At 56.6% G+C, this 19,515-nt stretch overlaps 6 protein-coding genes across 6 annotated transcripts; 4 read left to right on the forward strand and 2 right to left on the reverse strand.

The window, feature by feature from the left end:
- Positions 1–243: 243 nt before the first annotated feature.
- POSPLADRAFT_1174378 (hypothetical protein) lies at positions 244–1,732 on the forward strand (the record flags this gene model as incomplete). Its single annotated transcript, XM_024488287.1, has 5 exons — positions 244–565; positions 656–893; positions 947–1,389; positions 1,450–1,613; positions 1,672–1,732. Coding segments are annotated over exons 1-5 (1,140 nt in total), but the record flags the coding sequence as incomplete, so codon positions are not given.
- A 514-nt stretch (positions 1,733–2,246) lies between these two features.
- Positions 2,247–10,091, forward strand: POSPLADRAFT_1067820 (hypothetical protein). The gene is made up of 28 exons (XM_024482231.1): positions 2,247–2,439; positions 2,509–2,711; positions 2,779–2,836; positions 2,891–3,034; positions 3,093–3,211; positions 3,534–3,538; positions 3,703–3,786; positions 4,063–4,257; positions 4,333–4,973; positions 5,049–5,443; positions 5,504–5,600; positions 5,977–6,056; positions 6,105–6,177; positions 6,227–6,265; positions 6,316–6,351; positions 6,407–6,791; positions 7,065–7,140; positions 7,194–7,227; positions 7,278–7,459; positions 7,513–7,828; positions 7,882–7,980; positions 8,047–8,070; positions 8,127–9,121; positions 9,182–9,203; positions 9,256–9,326; positions 9,377–9,414; positions 9,466–9,634; positions 9,684–10,091. The coding sequence occupies exons 1-28, from the start codon at positions 2,311–2,313 to the stop codon at positions 9,748–9,750; spliced, it is 4,776 nt and encodes a 1,591-aa protein (XP_024334624.1). The 5' UTR covers positions 2,247–2,310; the 3' UTR covers positions 9,751–10,091.
- Positions 10,092–10,477: 386 nt separating this feature from the next.
- Positions 10,478–11,183, reverse strand: POSPLADRAFT_1050014 (hypothetical protein; the record flags this gene model as incomplete). The annotated part of the gene is made up of 4 exons (XM_024479898.1): positions 10,478–10,675; positions 10,741–10,947; positions 11,027–11,112; positions 11,168–11,183. 4 exons carry the CDS (start codon positions 11,181–11,183, stop codon positions 10,478–10,480), a joined length of 507 nt encoding a protein of 168 aa, XP_024334625.1.
- A 252-nt stretch (positions 11,184–11,435) lies between these two features.
- On the forward strand, positions 11,436–14,787 carry POSPLADRAFT_1156013 (hypothetical protein; the record flags this gene model as incomplete). Its single annotated transcript, XM_024487017.1, has 11 exons — positions 11,436–11,691; positions 11,791–12,284; positions 12,346–12,562; positions 12,614–12,749; positions 12,805–13,117; positions 13,178–13,485; positions 13,536–13,904; positions 13,978–14,068; positions 14,130–14,243; positions 14,299–14,458; positions 14,516–14,787. 11 exons carry the CDS (start codon positions 11,436–11,438, stop codon positions 14,785–14,787), a joined length of 2,730 nt encoding a protein of 909 aa, XP_024334626.1.
- Positions 14,788–14,973: 186 nt separating this feature from the next.
- On the reverse strand, positions 14,974–16,429 carry POSPLADRAFT_1156218 (hypothetical protein; the record flags this gene model as incomplete). Its single annotated transcript, XM_024487041.1, has 3 exons — positions 14,974–15,958; positions 16,014–16,187; positions 16,242–16,429. The coding sequence occupies 3 exons, from the start codon at positions 16,427–16,429 to the stop codon at positions 14,974–14,976; spliced, it is 1,347 nt and encodes a 448-aa protein (XP_024334627.1).
- Positions 16,430–16,683: 254 nt separating this feature from the next.
- POSPLADRAFT_1156151 (hypothetical protein) lies at positions 16,684–17,794 on the forward strand (the record flags this gene model as incomplete). Its single annotated transcript, XM_024487036.1, has 3 exons — positions 16,684–17,065; positions 17,118–17,320; positions 17,369–17,794. 3 exons carry the CDS (start codon positions 16,684–16,686, stop codon positions 17,792–17,794), a joined length of 1,011 nt encoding a protein of 336 aa, XP_024334628.1.
- Between the last annotated feature and the right edge of the window lie 1,721 nt (positions 17,795–19,515).

The raw sequence follows: 19,515 nt of genomic DNA on the forward strand, positions 1-19,515 counted from the left end.
TCCGAGGCGCATAATCTTGTTTGACGGCCGTGCCATAGCTCCGAGTCCGAATCGAGCTCAGCTGATGAGTCGGACAACACAGACACAGACCTGAGGCGGGGCAGGTCCCTGAACCAGCATGCCCTAGGCAATGGCAGCAGGAATGTGAAGGACCTGGCCATTTCTTCGAACAGGACAGGGCACGGAGGTCGATCACCTTCGTCTCGGCGTGGAGGGTCCCGACAGAGCAGTCCTGCCAAGCCGTATGAGCGCAAACCATTCACTCGCTCAAAGTCTCCGGCTGTACATAACAGAGGGTACTCAAGTGGTCAGTCGCTGCCTCCGCGACCGATGTCCCCGTCAATATTTGCTCGCCAGAAGGTGGCGCTCTCGGAAATCCGACATTTGCTTCCTAGCTTCTTGTACTTTCCTGTACGCGTATTACCATGGGCGACAAAGTGGAAAGTCACTCTAGACTTGCGGCAAGGCATCGAGAATGGCCTTCTCATTTGCTCTCTCGGATTCGCGGCTGTGAAAATGAGGGGGCGCACACCTCAGCACCTGTCCCCCGAAATGTGGAATACCCGTGACAAGCTCTCTCCGGAAATGTGGATTTCATTAGGTGCCGCCCTATACCCTGTTGACGCTGGGAATCTACTCACTCCTTGGACTCTAGAACTTGCTTTATTGACGGTTGCATGCAGTATTTATTTTGTTTTGACGCGTTTGTCTTGGAATAAAGTAGCCCCAACTACCGATACCAGCTCGAGGCAGACTAACCAGCCCGATAGACCTGCTTCACCTCGTTTTGGGGAGGCCCGTGACAGCAGACGTACTCCGATACTTCCACCGAATAGTCTATCACGGAGCAGCTACTTTGGCTTCGTGTGGATGACTGTACCAAAAAACTACAGGTAATGCTCCCGATGTCTTCCTAGTAACCCTTACTTCATCTCCGTGGCAACAGGGACTCCGCCGACGATGGCGTCTTGACCGGGCTCATAACCGGCCCTCTCATGTCGGCTGGATTCCTTTACCTGTCAGAAAATGCAGCCGCTGTAACTCCGCCTACAAACCCCCTTCCAGCCGCTTGGCAGATAGAACAGCCGAAGGTTCTCAGTAATACGCAACATCCGCTGACGGCCCTGGACGCCTTACTTCTTTCACGGCGCAACTTGGTGAACATGGCAACGGTCTGTTCCACCATCGTCATCATCCATGTGATCGCGTCGTGGATGACGGAACGGCGACATCGACGCAAGGTCCAGGTCCCCGAGGGCGAGGTAAGCTCCGTGCCTCGGAAGGAAGGGCGCCGCACATACCTGTATGCGCTATTCAGTATCTCAGTGAGCCTGTGGGTTCTCTGCTCGCGGATTGCCTTGTCTGAGATGAGGATGGGAATATGGCAAAGTACGTTACGCGCGGCTACTGATATCACTACCCCGTAATTCAGGGACCTTACCTTGTCAGACATCAACTACTATGAAATCACGGCGTGTTCGTTGTTTTTCCAGTTCTCCCTATACATTTCCATCCGCATGGCACACCACGGCTTCACACTCGGGGAGCTGACCGTGGTGTGCTTTGGCGCGACGGTGCTCTTCATGGAAGCCCTCAACCTCACTTTCGCTAGTGTATGTTCCGCGGTTACCCTAATTCTCGTAAAGGGCACACGTGCTGACGCCGCAGTAGATATGGCCAATTACCACGCCATTCATCAAAACGTACCGCCTTCCCACCCCGCTGCTCGTCTTTCAAATCGCTCTAATCCCCGGCTCTCTGCTTGTGGGCTTCCTGCTCTCACCCCTGCTCTACCTCTCGCGGCACATTGCCCAGCAGCCCGTGCGCCGGCTGCGCTTCCCTGAAGAAAAGCAGAAGCACCGTCGCCTGTTGGCCCTCGGTTTTTACGCGGGCACCGTGCTTATCGTTGGGGGGCTCATCGGCTTCTGGACTCGCTGGTGCCTCGGGAACCGCGACCCATGGCTGTGGGCGCTCTTCTGGATCCTGGAGGGCAAGACGAAATGGACGCGGCCGGCACTCCTCACATACTGGGGTGCGCTCGGTAGCATCAGCGTCGCGGGCTGGAACAGGCAGCTGGCGCGCTCGCGGCGGTATCGACACCGCAACGTGATGAATGGCGCGGGCGAGCTGATGCTGAACCACCACGGCACCTTTGAAGGCGCGGGCGCACGGACTTCGATCATCGGCCTTGAGGGAAGCGACCCCAGCACACCGTCGACGCCGCCGACTGAGTCGGTCGGGCCGCTAGGACTCAGCTTCCCGAATTTGGCAAATTTACCTACGTTGCCCAACCTGCCCAACGGGACGAACATGTCGAACGTGGCAACGGATTGGCTGGACGCGGCCAATAAGCACGTACCAACTCTCAGTGTGAATGCCCGCCGAAAGTATTTCCATGCACTTGCTGTGGTGATGTTCCTTCCTGGGATTATCGTGGACGTGAGTGAATATCGCTGCAGCGTCTATTCATCCTAGTAATTGGATTTGCTCGACGGACGATGTGCACAGCCTGCGTTTTCCCATCTGGCCTTCAGCGCGGCATTTGCCTTGTTCACCTTTGCGGAGTACGTGCGATATTTCGCGCTGTACCCGTTCGGTGCATCTGTGCATGTCTTCATGAACGAGTTCCTGGACCAGAAGGACAGCGGGACTGCGATACTGAGCCATTTCTACCTGCTCATCGGGTGTGCAGGTACTGTGTGGTTTGAAGGGTGGGTTTGCATTTTTATTCTCGCGATCGCCGAGTACAGCGCTGACGTCACGGCTGGGCGTCTGCAGCCCATCACAGCTGCTCCAATACACGGGTACACTGGTCTTGGGCGTGGGTGACGCATTGGTAAGTGGGAGTGTGCGGCGTTCGCTGGGTGCCAATGATCTGAGCGCAATTCAGGCTTCTATTGTCGGTAAGCGGCTGGGGCGGCACCGGTGGCTGGCTACGAGCCCGAAGACTGTGGAGGGTAGTGCGGCCTTTGCGCTGTCCATCGTGGTGTGTGCATGGGTGTTACGTGTGCTCGGGTTCAGTGAGCATTTTTCGGTAAGGCAGTGTCTGAGAGGTTAGCGTGCAGGTGGAGCTGACGGGCCGGTTGTTTCAGGTTGCGAAATATGCGGTGGTAGCGGTGCTGGCGTCGGTGCTGGAGGCGTTCTCTGTGCAGAACGACAATGTGATACTGCCGCTGTATATGTGGAGCATGCTTGTATTTGCGGAGGTGTAGTTTATTGAATGGCTGCTGGTGTTCCTGGGAGGGACAGCCGAGGATGGTTCTGGACACGTGAGAACGCATATTCGCGGAGAGCCAAAGACGGATCGGAGATTGAGATGACGTTTTTCGGGTGGCTGGCCAGGGCGAGACCAATAACGTTCCTAGCTCCCGATAGACGCCGGCACCAGACCGTGTATCGCTTCACGCTGCCTCCACTCTCTGCTCCAGCCTTGCCGCCGGGCGCCCATGCCGCGCTCCTGCTTGCTCACTGTCCATCTTCGACGACGCCCTGTTCGCCATCGACGGCCATTCTCCCTTCCTGACGACCTCCAGCACGCGTCTCGCGTCTCATGGACCGCCTTCCGGAGGCCCACCATCGGGATACTGACCAGCTTACCACCGCCGTCTCCAACCTCTCCTTAAATGACCTTTCCCTGTCCCTCGCTTCCACCCCGGTGGCATACCCTCTCCCCGCCATACCCCGCCTTTCGCTGCCGGTCAGGTCGGGGTCGGGGTCGGGGAAGGCGCCCCGCCGGCCGTCTACCGCCTCTTCTGCCGAAGAGCGGTCCATCCTGCTGCCCGCCTCGTTTGCAAGCGCTAGCGAACATTCAAGCACAGTGGTGACACCAGCGAGTAGCACAACAGAGCCTATGGTGAGCATCGATGTGCCGGACACTTGCACCGCGGATAACCCTGAAGACACTCCCATTCGTGAGATGAACCGAAGAGCGCACGCGGCGGTGGAGGGACTCCGGGCGGAGGCATCACGCTTGTCAAATCCAGGCGAGTACCGCTATGTCCGCTGAATCGTCTTCATCTAACTCCCCATATTCCGATCGTCGGCATCTCGCGCACATCTCAGTTGAAATGCTTTCGTCGCCTTTTGATTCCCCGCCCCCGGACGATCACATATCCACTTGTCAATCTACCGTGGAGACCGAGGCGGAGACGGACTACGACTGGGCGACGTTCATCAGCGCCTACGCCCTCGGGCGATGGGACCCGTTGAGGACGCCGCACCCACCACGATCGCATCTACAGGCCCCGAGTCACCCACGTGCTTCTGGGGCGGGCTCGCAAGTGCCGCTGCTGGGTAATTCTACAGACCACTTCTGCCACTCACCGGTCACAGAACCGTCCGAGGTGCCGCGGGCATCTTGGTCCGAGTTGGTGCCGGAGGCTAGCAGCGATCATGTCAATGGCGCTGATCTGGTAGACTTTGACGACTACTCGACGTCCGCAGGGGAATTTACAGGACCGCAGTCGGCGCTCGCTGTGCAGCCGTCTGCTGACGATATGGAGCCGGCAAATGCGCCAAAGCGCCTGAATGTGCCTTTCAGTCTTGGGTCGTTCTCCCACCGTCTGAGAAGTTCATTCTCGGACCTTCGCCAATCGGCCTCGTCGTCATCTTCAGGTGAAAGCTCACGTCATTCGAGCATCCCCATTGCGGATGCGGCAACGTCAGCCGCAGCGATCCGGTGGGCAGGCGCACGCGTATCTGTCGCGCCACTTGCGCTTCCATCGCCAGAGCACGAACTGACGGATCCGATGCGCGGTGTCACCGCAACTATTCCCGGGTCGCGCCCGTCCGATTTCTCAGCCCCAGAGTCCCCCCTGATGTCTCCAAACACTATTCGTAAGACGCGGCTGAGCAGCTTCTGGCAGGGTACCCAGGATGTCGAGGACTACCGGCTACCCACGATCCAGCAGAGCCCGCCATCGCCGGCACCGATCGAGAATGCGAAGCCTAAAGCCACGAACTCAGACAGTGCGGTTGATAAACCACGCCGGCACTCGTCATTCGGCCTGACTGGGCCAATTGCACCGCCCGCAACTGCGCCTGTCAAGGTCTCGTCGGAGCCTCTCGAGGAGGATTACTTCGGGAACATGGAGCCATCGCGCATCGAAAGCCTGATCGCGGCAGGGGAGCATCCCACGCGGGCAATATCGCGCCCGCCCCACCCGCCGCCGGAGCGCCAGATTTCGGCGCCGCCGTTCGAAATCGACCCGATGACTGTCCCCGCGCTCCCGCGCAGGATCTGCCTGACGCGCCAGACGAGCGCGCCACTGCCGACGGCATCCTTGTATGAGCGACGACTGCGCTCGGCTCGCCCGGCGTCAGAGAGCCTCGTGTCGGGATTGACCGGGCGGGCGGCGAAGGAGGAGCAGATGTATTCGGAACTGGGGTACCTCGCCCCGCCGAACCCGCCGGACGAGCTCGAACGGCGGCGGGCGTTGTACAAGTGCGTAGTCCCTCGCCTTGTGTTATCAAGTGCCTGCTGACCTTGCGCCTTCCCGCGAAGATTCAATATCTGGGGTACGGGGCGAGATCCGAATTTCGATCGCATAGCCCATCTGGTGAAACTGGTCTTCAGTACCAAGATTGTGACCATCTCGCTTGTGGATGGGACGGAGGAGTAAGTACAGATATTGATATTCGTGGTATAGCAAGTTGTCTAATATAGGGCGTGCATTGTTTAGATTTTTCAAATCGGAATGTAAGGCGTTGTGACATGTGATACTCGAGGCATACTGAAAGTAGGGGTCGCGCAGCTGGGTTTGGCACACAGAACATGGCACGGAGTACCTCCTTCGATGCTCATACTATCTTGCAACGGTCAGTATATTATATGCTGTTGCCACATGATGTTGACGCCTTTGCAGGGATGATGAACCAATGGTGGTGCTCGATGCACAGGAGGACTGGCGATTTGCAAAGAATGTGCGTTATTGATTTACGCGCACCTTCGGCAACAGACCATGACCAAGTCTGTAGCCCCTTGTCATTGGAGATCCCTACATCCGCTTTTATGCTGGTTGTCCGCTACGTACACATGATGGCTTCAACATTGGGGTGTGAGTACTGTTGGTAGCCGGCCAAATCTCAGCACTGACATGCTGTAGGTTGTCGATAATCGATGACACCCCAAGGCGGGAGTTCAGCCCTCGACAACGACATACCCTAAAGGAGTTTGCGGTGCGTATTGCTATATGTACAGCGGGCGCTGAGACTCATACTCACCCAGCAAATCGCCATGCGAGAACTGGAACTTTGGAAAGATAAAGTGAACAGAAGTGCCAAGCTCTTGCGCTACAAGTACTTACGTAGATTTAGATCCAACTGCGCATTAGAGATCGCATTCAGACATCGGTGCGTCCCTGATCGAGGTCTCGACGGTTTGTTAACTAACCTATGGCATCTCTAGATGGAGCAATTCACTCGGGAGTGTCTCGATCTGGACAAGGAAGCCGAAGGGGACAAGGGGTTGTTTGTCGGTACCTCAATGGAGCAAATCTACGAACGCGCGGCTCGGCTTGTGAAGCGAACTCTGGACGTGGAGGGGGCTATCGTCCTCGACGTCTCCCATGTAGACATGCTTGAGACCGTTGGCGCCGAGAGCACAATCTCCATTACCCTACATAATGCTGACAAGCAGATGGGCTCGGGAACGAGCAGCAAGTCACTGAACAAAGAGGAGTACTCCCGGCTTACCGAGTTCTTCAAAAAGAATCCCGAGGGAAAGATTTGCGAGGGAATCGTTCCAGCTACCCTACGGCCCTTCTTGCCTACACGGATACAGTACGCGCTTGGTGCGTGTCATACATGCGTCAATGTATATACTGTGATATGGAAGGCTCTCGCGCAGCTGTCCCTATATTCAACATTGACAAGCAGCCGTTCGCATTACTCTGCGCGTATAGTACAGGAGAGCGCACAACACCATTCGTGAGACCACTTTGCAGGGCCGTGTGCAAATGCTGACTTGAGACGCAGTTGGAAGGCCATGAACTGTCATACTTGCGGGCAATAGGTGTGTACCTCGTGTCGTTCGTTGGATAATCGACTCCAATTGTTTATGACAGGCGTGATCATTTTATCTGCTGTCCTGAAGCGGAGGATGATCCTTGCCGATAAGGCGAAGAGTCTGTTCATTTCAAAGTGAGTGAGCCGATATACATGCAGGACCGGTCCCTGAATGCGTGATTTCCTAGTATTTCCCATGAACTGCGCACGCCGTTGCACGGGGTAAGTTGGCGCTTGTCGCTGCTCAGCCATGTGGCTCAAAATTCCTGTAGATATTGGCTTCCGCAGAGCTACTGTCTGAGACCCCACTCGACCATAGCCAGGCGTCATTCCTCCAGACTGTACAAGCATGCGGGACCTCGCTTGTGGAGACCGTGAACCACGTATTGGACTTCACCAAACTGAGCGGGAACTCAAAGTCTGGTGGCGTGGAGCACGCCATTCAACTTAGCAAGTAAGCGTCAGGTTTCATGGGTGCTCATCGACAGTTTGCTGACGCTGCTGCAGGGTCGATCTTATGCAATTGGTCGAGGAAGCCACCGAAGGATGCTGGATCGGGCATCGAGCCCGGATGTTTACCTCCGAGATCGGTAGTGTGTACTCGCCCCCGAAGCAGGATCGTCAGGCACTTCTTCAAGAGCCAGCGCCACGGCATGTGGAGACGGTCATCGACATCGGGAACTGTAAAACTGTACGCCGATCGCTGTTCCGAGATCTCGCCAACGCTGATGCCTTCGCTCAGGGCTGGACATTCCTATGCGAGAAAGGTGGGATACGTCGCATTCTCATGAACGTCTTCGGGAACAGCCTGAAATTCACATCGGTAAGCGAAAATTCAAATCCATCACTCCCGCGGTAGTTGACCATTGGAACTAGGACGGTTTCGTGCATGTCATGCTCCGGCAGTTGCCACCGACGAGTGAAACCCATGGGAACAAAGTCAGGGTAGAGTTGTCTGTCATAGATACCGGGAAGGTCAGTCGGATATGGCTGCTTGATTGGATCCCTATTTTGCCCAGTATTGAATGCCCCATGACACAGGGAATTAGTCAACAATTTCTCAAGGTAAAGTCTGCTCTCCAGGACTTTTCGGGCATTGTTTTGAACTCGTGATCTTTCAGAATCAACTCTTCCATCCCTTCTCTCAGGAGAACCCGCTACAGACAGGCACGGGCCTCGGCCTTGCTATCGTCAACAGTATTGTCCGCTCGCCAAGCGTGGATGGCAAAGTAGACGTCTGGAGTGCGGAGGGAGTCGGTACCGAGATCAAGGTCACGTTTACCGCAGAGACTGTGGAAGACGAGCAGATCTCGACCGCAGATGATGAACTCGTGAAGGTGTACGACCATCTCAAGAGGCCGACCATATCGCTGCACGGGTTCAATGACTCGCACCGAGGAGTGCAACTACTGCGCTCGGTCATGTACTCTTATCTGGTGACTCGGTGGGGCTTCGCAATCGCAGCGGACGACGAGCACGGTCATATCGTCATAGCCAATGGCGATCTGACGCCCGTCGAGGAAGCGATCGAGAGCAAGCGGGCGACTCAGCCCTTCATTCTCCTATCTCCACTGCGCGGTGAACCCAGACTGATGAGCGTCGTCAACGAATACGAGCGGATGGGTGGCTTCTGCCGTATCGTTTACAAGCCCGTAGGCCCGATCCGACTGCATGCCGCGCTCAGGATGTGCTTGCACGTGCTGAACATGTCCCGCACTTCCCGCACGAAGGCGGCTACGCTTGGACCCCTGGACCCCTCTCTGCCTCTCTCATCGTCGCTCCTTGAAGAAACGCGTGCAATGTTGCAGGATGGGCTGCCGCGGCGTTTGTCCGAGGAGTCGGGTCCCAAAGTGCATCGACCAAGGCCACCGCTCCGCCAGCGGGCCATTACCGCTCATCCGCTTGCTACGGTGTCGTCGCTGCCGTTGTATGCAGAGCCTGCTGATATGGAGCCAGAGTTCATAGGCTCACCAGGACCGGCATCTGCCCCAACAAGCCCGACGATCTCCATTGGCCAGGGAGGCACCCTGCTGAGGTCCTCCGTTGGCACGCTGGAAGCACAAGGTCCGCTGCGGGTGCTCGTCATTGAGGACAACAGTATTCTCCGGAACTTGCTGTATGTGGTACTTTTTAATGCACGCGCACGTTTCATGGGCTAATCGTAAAACGCTACCAGTGTCAAGTGGCTCAGAAACAAGGTAAGCTCCTCCTCGCTTGTTATGAATGCGGGTAAGCTGAAGATGTTTGTAGGGCTATGATTTCCGAGAAGCCGTTGATGGAGAGGAAGGTGTTCGGATCTTCGAGTCCGACGGCCACTTTGAGTGCGTTGATTCTTCCAAGTCCTGAAGCAAAGCTCACGCGTTAAGTGCAGTGTTGTCCTCGTCGACCTGTCGATGCCTGTCCTTGATGGTGTGTCGGTATGACTGTTTTACGTTGTCTTGTTTTCTGACTCTTTGCTAGGCGTCGGAGCCACGACACAGATGCGGTCGATTGAGCTAGCGCGAAGTATGAACGGCTTCCCTTCGAGCTCGGCCGAAAGCTCGGCGCATGCTGCACGAATCTTAGCGTTGACCGGCATGTCCTCATTAGAAGACAAACGCCGCGCATTCGAAGCAGGCGTCGATGGATAGTAAGTTCCGGCCCATCTTCCTGGTTGTCTTCCGTTGACTTGGTGATAGCTTGGTGAAGCCCGTCGCCTTCAAAACCCTGGACACCATATTTCACAAGCTAGAGATAGCCTCATGACACCTCAGATCCCGGGTGCTGCACCACGCAGGATGTTTCCTTGGACCTCTTCCGCTTCTGCCACCCCTCAGTACTCAGTACTCACACGTCTAGTATGCCCCACAGTCTTGTCACGTCCGCTCGCTCGCTCGCTGCCTCAGGGCCATGTACCTTCTTTTCCGCTCGCGCTGCTCGTCGTATCATAAGTTACTACCCCACTGGTCCTCGCTCATTGTCTGCATAGTCCATAACCCATCGTCCACTGTAGCCTCCTAGTCCACTACTTCTTCACTGATCATTGCATAATGTTATTCTACACACTGTGACGTTGGGAGGTAATCTATAGAGTCGAATTGGTTTCGAAGGCACCGGTATCCGGATGACATAACAAGCAGGCAAAGACTAGTCTTGAAGTAAGTTGGCGGATGACGTGGACAACCCGTGTCGCAATTCGGGCTTTGTTTTATATAAATTATGATGGTTGGTGGCCGCTTTCCCTCCTAGACTGTAGCGGGAGGAATATTCAGCGCGCCAGTTTCGTACATTGTGAGTATGAAGGAAGCTTGAAGAGGGTGGCTACGCACCGTATTACATTGGGCTATTTTTACGGCACGCGATGTCTTTGAGTGTGGTCTCATTACTATTTTGGCAGTGAGCTGAATCGCATTGGGGTAATTAAGAGTCGGGTATACAGGGTGAGACGTTACTGCGCCACATGGCTGGAAGAGGAGAACTTGGTTTAAAAAAATCAAATCACTCTCCGTTCGCATCGTGTCTCGTTGTGTACACCTTCGCAGTTCATATCGCAGTAGGGCATAGCGCATCTCTTGCATTTGTACTTGCCCCAGTAGCCGCACACAGAGCATAACAGACGCGGCGGTTCGCGGGGCGGCGGGACGACTGCGGTGAGGTAGGTGGGGACGTCCGACGGGTAATTGGCTATGCCCTGCAAGTGAAGAGCATTGCGCTGCGTTACACAAGTTGAGTGGACGCTTGGCCGCGGCAGCTTACCGACTCGTCGATGAGGGTCGCGAGACTCTTCTTGTACAGGACGGCCGTGCGGACGTTCATGGTGGACTTTTTCTTTTTCAGTCCGGCCCATTCGCGCTTGTCCGAGATGGTCTGGCGGGCGCGGCCCTTGGCGGAGCGACCGCCGCCCGCCTCGTCGTCGTCATCGAGGGCGAAGAGGTTGCCAGAGGGCTCAGCATAGTTGGAGCGCTGTAGGAGATGTGCGCGTAACGGGTCCGAAGGTGGATGAGAATGCGTGTCATGCGCGAAGGCGTGTGTGTGAACGCACCTCGAGTTCGTCAAGATGACGTTTTGTGCGCTTGGCGATGACTTCAAGGTCGAGCTGGTGGGAGGCGGCGTGCGCCTTGCGGGCAGCTGGGGGCGTGGTGAGGAGGGCGTGGCGAGGGGAAGAGCACGAGGAGATGCGCACGCTGTCTGCGGGGCATGGTGGTTGTACGTTTACAGGATAAGTAATTGGGTAATTGATGGGTGCAAGCAGCAGTCGATCAACGATCGAGTCAAGAAGCAGCGATGGCGCGATATTCCATGAGAGCCTCACGTGATTTGTCTCTCCCCGCAATGCACCCTCAGCGGAATGGTGAGATTCAGCCATCCCAAAACCGCCAGTCGTGCGGACATAAAACCACCTCCCATCTTTCCCCTCCCCCCTGCTCTCTATTCCCTCTCTTCCCACCGTCATGTCCGCCGACAACGTGGTGAAGATACCACCCGCGCACGACCTCCCGACCCCGGAGCCCGAGTCACCCTCCATCCCTCGCTCCCGCCAGCCTTACCGCTTCTCCACGCTTTGTGCGACTGTCGAGACACCAGACGCCGGGCATAAAGATCAGCATGGCAGCTCTAGCGTACCCATCTACCAGACTGCTACCTTCAAGGGTGTAGGTGGACACTACGACTATACCCGCAGCGGGAACCCCACGAGGACGCATTTGGGTGAGTGTCGATCGTTCTACATACGCGCAAGCTTCAGCACTGTTCATAATTCCATATCTCTCGGTAACAATTGCCCTGACCACATCTCTGTCACTCTAGAGCATCACATTGCAAAAATATCCTCTGCAGAGCATGCGTTCGTTGTATCGTCCGGCATGGCCGCACTTGATGTCATCACCCGCATACTCAAGCCCGACACCGAAGTCATTGCCGGTGACGACATATACGGCGGCACGCACCGCCTCCTCACCTACCTGCGCACTCACATGGGGGTGACCGTGCACCATGTCGACACCACCGAGCCTACATCTGTCCTTCCCCATCTCAATCCCGGAAAGACCGCTATGGTCCTCCTAGAAACGCCGACGAACCCGCTACTCAAGATTGTCGACATTGCGCGCATCAGCGCACTAGTCAAGGAGAAGTGTCCCGATGCGACCATTGTAGTTGACAACACCATGATGAGCCCGTATCTCCAGAGACCACTCGAGCACGGTGCGGACATTGTGTACGACAGCGCCACCAAGTACTTGAGCGGGCATCACGACCTTATGGCCGGCGCCATTGTCTGTAATCGAGACGATCTGGCCAAGGTTCGTTTCCATCTCATTGAAGTTGGGTGATAGCCAACTGACGTGGGCATCTGAACACCAGCAAATGGCGTTTATAATCAACTCTGTTGGAAACGCACTCACCCCTTTTGACTCGTTTTTACTTCTCAGAGGGATCAAGACCCTTGCTATCCGCATGGATCGCCAGCAGTCTACCGCAATGCTCGTTGCCCAGTTGCTATCCCGCCTCGGCTTTGTGACACACTACCCTGGTCTGCCAAACCACCCGGGCAAAGAGGTTCATGAACGTATCGCTGATGGTAAGGCCGTCGCCTGACTACTGTGGGATTTCGTGCTAAGAATCTGAACAGGGTACGGCGCGGTCCTTTCTTTCCAGACCGGGGACGTGGCGCTCAGTGAGCGCATTGTCGCTGCAACTCGACTCTGGGGCATCAGTGTGAGCTTTGGCTGCGTGAACAGTCTGATCAGCATGCCCTGCGTCATGTCGTATGTGACATTAGAATGAGCTCTTCCTGCGCTGCATACTCATCCCTTCGCCCAGGCATGCCTCCATTGACCCGGCGACTCGCGCTGCACGCGGACTCCCGGAGGACCTGATTCGCCTGTGCGTCGGGATCGAGGATCCCGCTGATCTGATTGACGACCTGCAGCACGCACTGCTTGAGGCGGGCGCAATCATGTTCGCTGCGAATGACTACGTGCGCATACCGAACCCGATCAGTCGCGCTGTGGAAAAACTCGCGCTGGGCGAGCCGAGGCGCAACGATGCGCGTCCACGGGAGGACAGAGAGTGGTTCGTGAGCGCGCCGGGCAAGGTGATACTGTTCGGCGAGCATGCGGTCGTGCACGGAGTAGTGCGTTGTCTAGCCTTTTGCGACGTACGTGAGGATGCTCATATCTTTTTGTTTCGCCAGACGGCCATTGCTGCCTCCGTAGACCTGCGCTGCTACGGGCTGACGTCTCCGCGACACGACGGCAAGCTGTCGGTTCACCTGACCGACATTGGGGACTATCGTCACGAGTGGGACGTTGATGACCTGCCCTGGGACGCGGTCACGCCCATTCCCCCAGGAGAGCCACACCCGGACCAGCTCGACCCGAGGCTCATGGAGGCGATCAGCGCGCGCGCGCTGCCCCCTGCAGACGAGATGCCCCGGCAGACACACGGATCGCTGGTCGCGTTCCTCTACCTATACATGACCCTGGCGCATGGCGGCCATCGGTAAGCGGTGCTCGCGCCGAGGTCTTCGCTCTGTCTGACACGGTCTCCAGGCCATCCTTCCACTACGTCACGCGCACGACGCTCCCCATCGGCGCGGGCCTTGGGTCGTCCGCGTGCTACTCGGTGTGCATCGCCACCGCGCTGCTGCTGCTGCACCAGCGTATTTCGGTGCCCCCGCTGCCCGCGCCGACGCGCGCGCCGGGCGCGGGCGACCCGGGGCACGTGCACGTGTCGCACCAGGGGCGGCGCGCGATCCCCGCGGTCGCGGCGGAGGAGGCGAACCGGTGGGCGTTCGTCGCGGAGAAGGTGCTGCACGGCAACCCGAGCGGCGTGGACAACTCGGTCGCGGTGTTTGGCGGCGCGCTCGCGTACACGCGGCCGGGCTTTGGGCGGAAGAGCGGCATGGAGCCGATTCAAGGGTGAGCGCGGGTGCCAGTCTCAATGTAGGTTGGGTGTGGCTGCTGATGCGGACGGGCGTGTGCTGTGTGCTAGCTTCAAGTCGCTGCGCTTCCTGCTCGTGGATTCGAAGGTCCCGCGGGACACGAAGAAGCTTGTCGCTGGTGTCGCGCTGAAGAAGCTGGAGGTGCGCCTATTCAGTTTGAGGGTCAGCATAAGTGCCAAATGCTTACTATGCCCCCTTGTAGGACCCTGAGGCCATCAACAAGATCATGGACTCCATCCAAAGCATCAGCGACGAGGCGCGTCGGGCCTTGGCGGACCCTGAGCTATCTCGGACGTCGTTGCTTTCCGCACTTGCTGTAAGCTGACTTGTATGCTGGCTATGGTGCCAGGCCCGTACTGATGGCGATGCAGGCGTTGATTAACGAGAACCACGCTCACCTGGTTTCGCTGGGTGTGTCGCATCGCTCGCTGGAGACTATCCGCTCCACCACGGCCGCAGAGCAGTTCCGGTTGAGCACTAAGCTGACGGGTGCCGGCGGCGGGGGTTGTGCAGTTACGCTTGTTCCGGATGGTGCGTGTTCATGCACTGGTGTGGGATCTGTTCAAACCTCATGGGTGTGCATCACAGACTTCTCGGACTCGTCGCTCCGGGCGCTCGTCTCTGCACTGCAGGCAGCTGGCTTTGGAACCTACTCGACATCCGTGGGGGGCTCCGGGCTGGGCATCCTGTCTCCGTACAACCACAAGGAGACGCGGGCACCCGTGACCCCGCCAGAGACGCCTGCTGAGAGCGACGACAGCGTGGACGGCACAAGTTCGTTACGACAGTACTTCGAGAGCATCGACGGAAGCACACTCTCAAGCTGGGCGGACGAGTGTGGTCGCTGGGCCTATGTGTAGGGCCACCCCCATCTTTCGCCCTCGATGTTGTATGCGGTTTCTGTATATTGTTACACTGCTGTATTTGTGCACGCTCCCACAGCTTGAAGACTATGGGAAACCTAATGTATGCCAGGTACAACACTAAAATGTCCCCTTTCTCACTCAGCATGACACGAGAACCAATCTATAACCGGTACGTGAATTTCACCAACGGATGACGTCTGCTTCCGCTTCGCCGAACAAGCTGGTTTTTTTGACATCAAAGCCTTCTTCCGGCTCGTCTGCCGTCTGCTCGCCCTGTGCGGTTTGGTAATATGTGGGGAACTCGCGCCTCAAGAACTGCAGGATGTGCCCGTTGATGAGCTCGAACTCAAGCAGGAACCCGTCGTGGCCCTCGGGTGACGGTATGATCACGCATTCCGCCCCGGGCACATACTCCGCAATCTCCTGCTGCTCCGATGGCGTGAACAGTCCGTCGGTCTGGATGCCAATAACGAGTGCACGGGGTGGGAGTGTGGCCAGGACGCGCGCAAGCGCGTGACCCTCGTCCTCGTCCTCGGAAAGGAGACGGCCGCGTGCGACATCGTGCGTGTCCATCTTGCGCGTGATGTGGATGTAGCAGTTCGCGTCGAAGCGCGAGATGAACTTGTCGCCCTGGTAGCGCAGGTAGGACTGTGCGGAGAAGATGGGCTTGCGTGGCGTCGGCGAGAGCGGGCGGGAGGACTGTGGCGTGCCTGCGTTGGAGGGCGGCGCGCTGCGGTAGCGCTGGCCGTCGTTGTGCGCGGCGAGGGCGTCGTCGACATCGGTCGTGACAGGGGAGCGCGGGGGAGTGGGTACGGCATCTGTGGCGAGCTTTTGTGGCTTACGCCCGAACCGCCGCTCGAACGAGTCGCGGGAGCGGAAGGTGAGCAGCGCGGCCATTCTGGCGGCGGCGAGTCCGGAGGCGGGCTGCGTGTGGTAGTAGCCGTCTTCGTAGTGAGGGTCGCTGTAGATGCTCTGCCGTTGGGCCTCGCCCCAGCTGATGCACCACGCAGAATGTCGGGCAGATGTTGCAATGGCGACGACATGTTTGATGTAGCCGGGTGGTGTGCATAGAGGCCATTCGAGTACGGCCATCCCACCCATAGAACCTCCAATGGCAACTGCTACTGAGCGCACACCGAGACGATCGAGTACGAGCTTGTGCAGTCTTCGGGGCGAGAGGTCACTATAAACACCTCAACCGTGCTGGAGGCATCGCTCACCTAACGTCGTCGCGGATAGTTGTTGCGGGGAATTCAGGCCCATATGGCTTTCCCGTCTCTGAGTTCACGGTGACGGGGGACGCAGAGCCATATGGCGAGCCCATGGTATTTGCACAGAAAATGAAATAACGACTGGGGTCAAAGGCCTTCCCTCTGCCCATCAGTGGGCCCCACCTGCGTGCCCTCTGTGAAACACTCTCCTTAGTGCAAGGTACAAAGAAAACTCACCAATCCTCAACGTCCGCGCTCCCGGTGAAGGCATGGCAGATGATCATGACATTGTCCCTCGTCTCGTTCAATGTCCCCCATGTTTTGTAGGCTACTGGCACCTCCTTCAGCACTCTCCCCGACTCGAGAGTGAACGAGGGCACAGTATGATAGTTTTGGTCGATGAGAGTAGCGAATGGGGACGTCATAGTTAAAGCACAGATGTGGGGAATCGAGACCTGCCAAGAATTGTATTGCGGAAATGACTCGTGCAGAGGTGAGATCACGCTAGACAACTGGGCACTTTTCTAGGGCTTTCAGCAGACATTCCCACTGTGAGATGAGACATGGCCGACATTCACAGAACAACAGTGTAAAAAAGCCGTGCAAAGGAGAGAACGTTGATTCGGACTCAGAGGTGCGGTAGACTGATCGTGTGCGAATTCGCTTGAACACCACGGCCATGTCCTCGGTCGCCTCCCATTTATCCACCAAACTCTCACCTCTGGGTACTCTCCTTGCTCTAGCCCTTCCGCTTGTCGTAATTTCCTACCGCGTTTTACGTGTTCCACGCCGTGCTGCGAAAGTCGCACGAACAGACGAGAGGGTTCTAATACTCGGAGGTTCTAGTGGAATAGGCCGGGCAATTGCGCGCGAATATGCTACAAGGGGGGCCCGCGTATGTCTTGTTGCGCGGCGGGAAGAGGAACTCAGAAGGGTGGTAGACGAATGCGCTGCTCTGTGTCCAGAGAAGAGCAGCCATGAAGGCGAGAGAGTAATCAGCGTGGTCGCTGATTTCACGAATGTAGATGATATGGTGACTGTGCGAGGGGTTGTAGAGCACAGTAAGTATCAAACCAGTTCCAATATCCATTGCGTGCCTCAGCTGGTACACAGAATGGCAGGGAATCGACACTTTGATGGTGTCTGCGGGCGCGTCAGCTCTACGGCCCCTCATGGAGGTCGCGGGTCTTGAGAGATTGGGAACATCGTTCACCCCTCCGCAAGCTAATGTAGAGGGATTGCGGCGAGCCGTCGAAGTTGCTAATGCTGCGGCGAGAATCAACTACACTGGACCGCTTGTATCCGCCGCCACCTTTGTGGGTACCGCTCCGTCTCTGTTATATTTTGATCTCATCCCACCCCAGCTTCCCCTCCTCCAGTCCAACTCTCCCGCTCCAGCTATCCTTCTCATCTCCTCGCTCGGCGCTGTCGTGCCCGCGCCAACCCGTTCTATCTATGCGTCAACGAAAAGCGCGTCGCTTGTGCTTTACGAATGCCTCGCCATCGAGCACCCCGCCGTCGCCTTTTCCTTCGCCATTCTCGCCACCGTGCAGGGCGACTTCCGGGCGTCCGCCGTCGACGCGGGTCCTGTACGGGAATCAGACCCAAACAGACATGGCCTGCTGCCAGAGGACGTCGCACAGCGCTGCGTGCGCGCTGTGGATACGGGCGAGAAATTCTTCTGGATGCCGTATTTATATAGCAGGCTAGGCCACGCATTGTACTGGATCGTGCCGTCGTTTGTGGAGTGGCGGGCCGGCGTAAAGTACAAATTTTCCCCTCAAGCATGATCTAGTGGCGCTGGGGAAGCTGGTGGTGAGCTCGTATGCACATGTTCTCCGTGTAGCCGCTATATGGTCATTGGACGACGCAGCAAACGTGCAGTCCCTCGGGATGGCCTCACAAGCTACGCACGCGCGCATGGACATTGCTTTGTGCGTGTAAGAGCCTTCGATATTGAGGGCACGCCCCGTAGGGCTGATCATTTGTTAAAATTCTTGCACGCGAAACAGCTATGACCGCGGGGAACGAACAGCCGTCGGGCAAGCCGTATGGAGTCGTCTGCAGTACTGCGTAGGTCTCACGTCATCATCTCACCCAAGGAGAACGCAGATGCGCCACGGCGCTGTTTATTTGGCAAGCACTTGTTCAGGTCGCTTGACGTCTTCCTTGCATACCGGAGGTTCAGTTCGTTACACCAGCGGCTACATGCAGGTAATGCAGTATGCGGCTGATTGACTTTTCTGTATATCAGACTCTTTGTACAGAAATGTGCCTGGATGGTCAGTCTAAACTGGTATGATCGGGTGTTCCCTAAGCAGCATGAAGTACTTAAGCGTGCAGCTTCTGTCCTCTGGGATCATGCCAGAACGTTAGCCAAGACGATCAAATCGGTAGCCAAATTGTTCATGAGATCATTGGCAAATGATATTCTGACATGGCATCCCGTTATCCAAAGTGCGTCGTAGTCCTAACCTCTTTGTTCGCATGTCTTCTGCCAGACGTAGCGGAGCAAGCAAAGAACACCGATGGCAGAAAAGTTGGCGTAAGTGAAGCAGCTTTCTTAATTCAACTCAATTCCATCTTTTATATTCGGCATGACGCAGGTACATGTAGAGTGAAGCCGACCTCCACTGGCTTTTGCATAATGGGCTCCGCGCCCTCGCACGGATACACCCACCGAGTGCGTATCTCACGGTATCTGGACAAAACCCTACGCTTTTCGGACGAACAAGGCGCGTAACCCGCCCTTAGTTGACTGCTGTTTTCCTCTTGTGAGGCATGCCCTCGAAAGCGATGTGCCTGAGGAGGGTGGGGTGGGGCCGCCTATTGCCCCCACTCACTGTTAATTCTTATTTATCTATCATTATCTAGGTGCTTTCGAGAGCCAAAGAACTTATGCTGTCAGAGCACCTAGTATTCCGCTGCGCTCCCCAATTGATCCGAGCTTGATCAGACTTTCAGGAAGACAGGAAAATGCATAACGCCCATAGTGATGTCGGCGATGTTACGTATGGTTTTATTGACGCACCTGGGGCTCATCGGCGATACAGTCGCGGGTTGAAGGAAAGCAATGGAGTACTGGGGAATTCAAGCCTGAAGTAGAGCATTTGAAAGGCATTGATGCTTCAGCATCGCTGGGTGTCAAAGTCATGTGCGTTGTCAAACTGTTCTATTGGCAGATAGACGATGGGAGAGGTGCAGTCTGTTACCAAACATGCCTTCCCTTGCTCTCCATGTCTAGTCCATTACAGCGAGGCAGTCCTACCATGCATGTTCTATGCCGCTCGGATCTAGAATGTTACGATAGCTAGTTCACTATTTGCGCCTCGGCGGTGGCCCCAGCACGATAACAGCAATACCAATTCCGAGGGGATTACACACAGCCCAGGGCGGAATATCAAATGGCAGCCTCTCTACGTCATATCACCGGGCTCCACTGTGGGCCGCGATGCGAGACTGGCGATGGTCCAGACTTTGAGCTCTGCACCGCTGGGAGGTCAGTCAGTAT

This window comes from Postia placenta (assembly GCF_002117355.1).
Source record: "Postia placenta MAD-698-R-SB12 unplaced genomic scaffold POSPLAscaffold_17, whole genome shotgun sequence".
In the NCBI taxonomy this organism is placed as follows: Eukaryota; Fungi; Basidiomycota; class Agaricomycetes; order Polyporales; family Adustoporiaceae; genus Rhodonia; species Rhodonia placenta.

What these genes read in the sequence shown, in the direction of transcription:
- POSPLADRAFT_1067820 (XM_024482231.1), top strand. Translation starts at nt 2,311, where the DNA reads ATGTCGAACGTGGCAACGGATTGGCTGGACGCGGCCAATAAGCACGTA. An exon ending in GGTTCAGTGAGCATTTTTCG is followed by an intron (nt 3,035 to 3,092) that starts GTAAGGCAGTGT and finishes CGGTTGTTTCAG; the next exon opens with GTTGCGAAATATGCGGTGGT. An exon ending in GTCGATGCCTGTCCTTGATG is followed by an intron (nt 9,415 to 9,465) that starts GTGTGTCGGTAT and finishes ACTCTTTGCTAG; the next exon opens with GCGTCGGAGCCACGACACAG.